The sequence below is a fragment of the Charadrius vociferus genome, unplaced genomic scaffold (genome assembly GCF_000708025.1).
Source record: "Charadrius vociferus isolate BGI_N301 unplaced genomic scaffold, ASM70802v2 scaffold1292, whole genome shotgun sequence".
In the NCBI taxonomy this organism is placed as follows: domain Eukaryota; kingdom Metazoa; phylum Chordata; class Aves; order Charadriiformes; family Charadriidae; genus Charadrius; species Charadrius vociferus.
The window spans coordinates 9,665-10,777 of NW_009647256.1; the positions used below are offsets into that span (position 1 = coordinate 9,665).

General features: G+C 63.9%; 1 protein-coding gene across 1 annotated transcript in view; it reads left to right on the forward strand.

Moving 5' to 3' along the window:
- LOC104281934 (calcium/calmodulin-dependent 3',5'-cyclic nucleotide phosphodiesterase 1B-like) overlaps positions 1-1,113 on the forward strand; it is a gene marked incomplete at its 3' end in the record, with an annotated part of 16,931 nt that overhangs the window by 6,565 nt on the left and 9,253 nt on the right. Inside the window, exons 2-3 of the mRNA XM_009879996.1 lie at positions 7-62; positions 803-1,015. Coding sequence (XP_009878298.1) covers positions 7-62; positions 803-1,015 — 269 coding nt within the window. The remainder of the gene's footprint in view (positions 1-6; positions 63-802; positions 1,016-1,113) is intronic.

Consider the following 1,113-nt stretch of genomic DNA (forward strand, 5'->3'; position numbering starts at 1 on the left):
CGAAAGAGCACCCTGGAATGTGCCGCTGCGCTGCTGGAGGCCGTCTACATCGACGAGACGAGGTGTGGGGCGGGAGCCGGGGGGTGGCAGGTGGGGGATGTATAGGGGGTGATGCCCACCCTTGATGTCGTCCGTCCCTCCATCTGTCCGTCCCTCCATCCCTCTCTCCATCCCTCCGTCCATCCATTCGTCTGACCCTCCATCCGTCCCTCCGTCCCTCCATCCATCCATCCATCTCTCCATCCATTCCTCTGACCTTCCATCCGTCCCTGCATCCCTTCCTCCATCCGTCTCTCCATCCATCCATCTCTCCATCCATTTGTCCGACCCTCCATCCATCCCTGCATCCCTCCCTCCATCCGTCCCTCCCTCTATCCATCCCTCCGTCCCTCCATCCATCCATCTCTCCATCCATTTGTCCGACCCTCCATCCATCCCTGCATCCCTCCCTCCATCCGTCCCTCCCTCTATCCATCCCTCCGTCCCTCCATCCATCCATCTCTCCATCCATTTGTCCGACCCTCCATCCATCCCTGCATCCCTCCCTCCATCCGTCCCTCCCTCTATCCATCCCTCCGTCCCTCCATCCATCCATCTCTCCATCCATTTGTCCGACCCTCCATCCATCCCTGCATCCCTCCCTCCATCCGTCCCTCCCTCTATCCATCCCTCCGTCCCTCCATCCATCCATCTCTCCATCCATTTGTCCGACCCTCCATCCGTCCCTGCATCCCTCCCTCCATCTGTCCCTCCGTCCAACCCTCCATCCATCCGTCCGTCCCGCCCCGTTGCCGTCCCGCAGGCAGATGCTGGACACGGAGGATGAGCTGCGGGAGATGGGCTCGGACGCGGCTGTGCCCTCCGAGGTGCGGGACTGGCTGGCGGCCACCTTCACGCAGCAGGCGCGAGCCAAGGGGCGACGGGCGGAGGAGAAGCGCAAGTTCCGCAGCATCGTCCACGCCGTCCAGGCCGGCATCTTCGTGGAGAGGTGGGTGCTGGGGAGGGGGGCACCCACCCCACCCTGGGGGGGGTGATGGGGGTCAGGGGGCAAACGTGGTTTGGGTGGAGGTGAGGGGTGGGAGGGTGATCCCCGGCTGTCCCATGGTGGGGGGT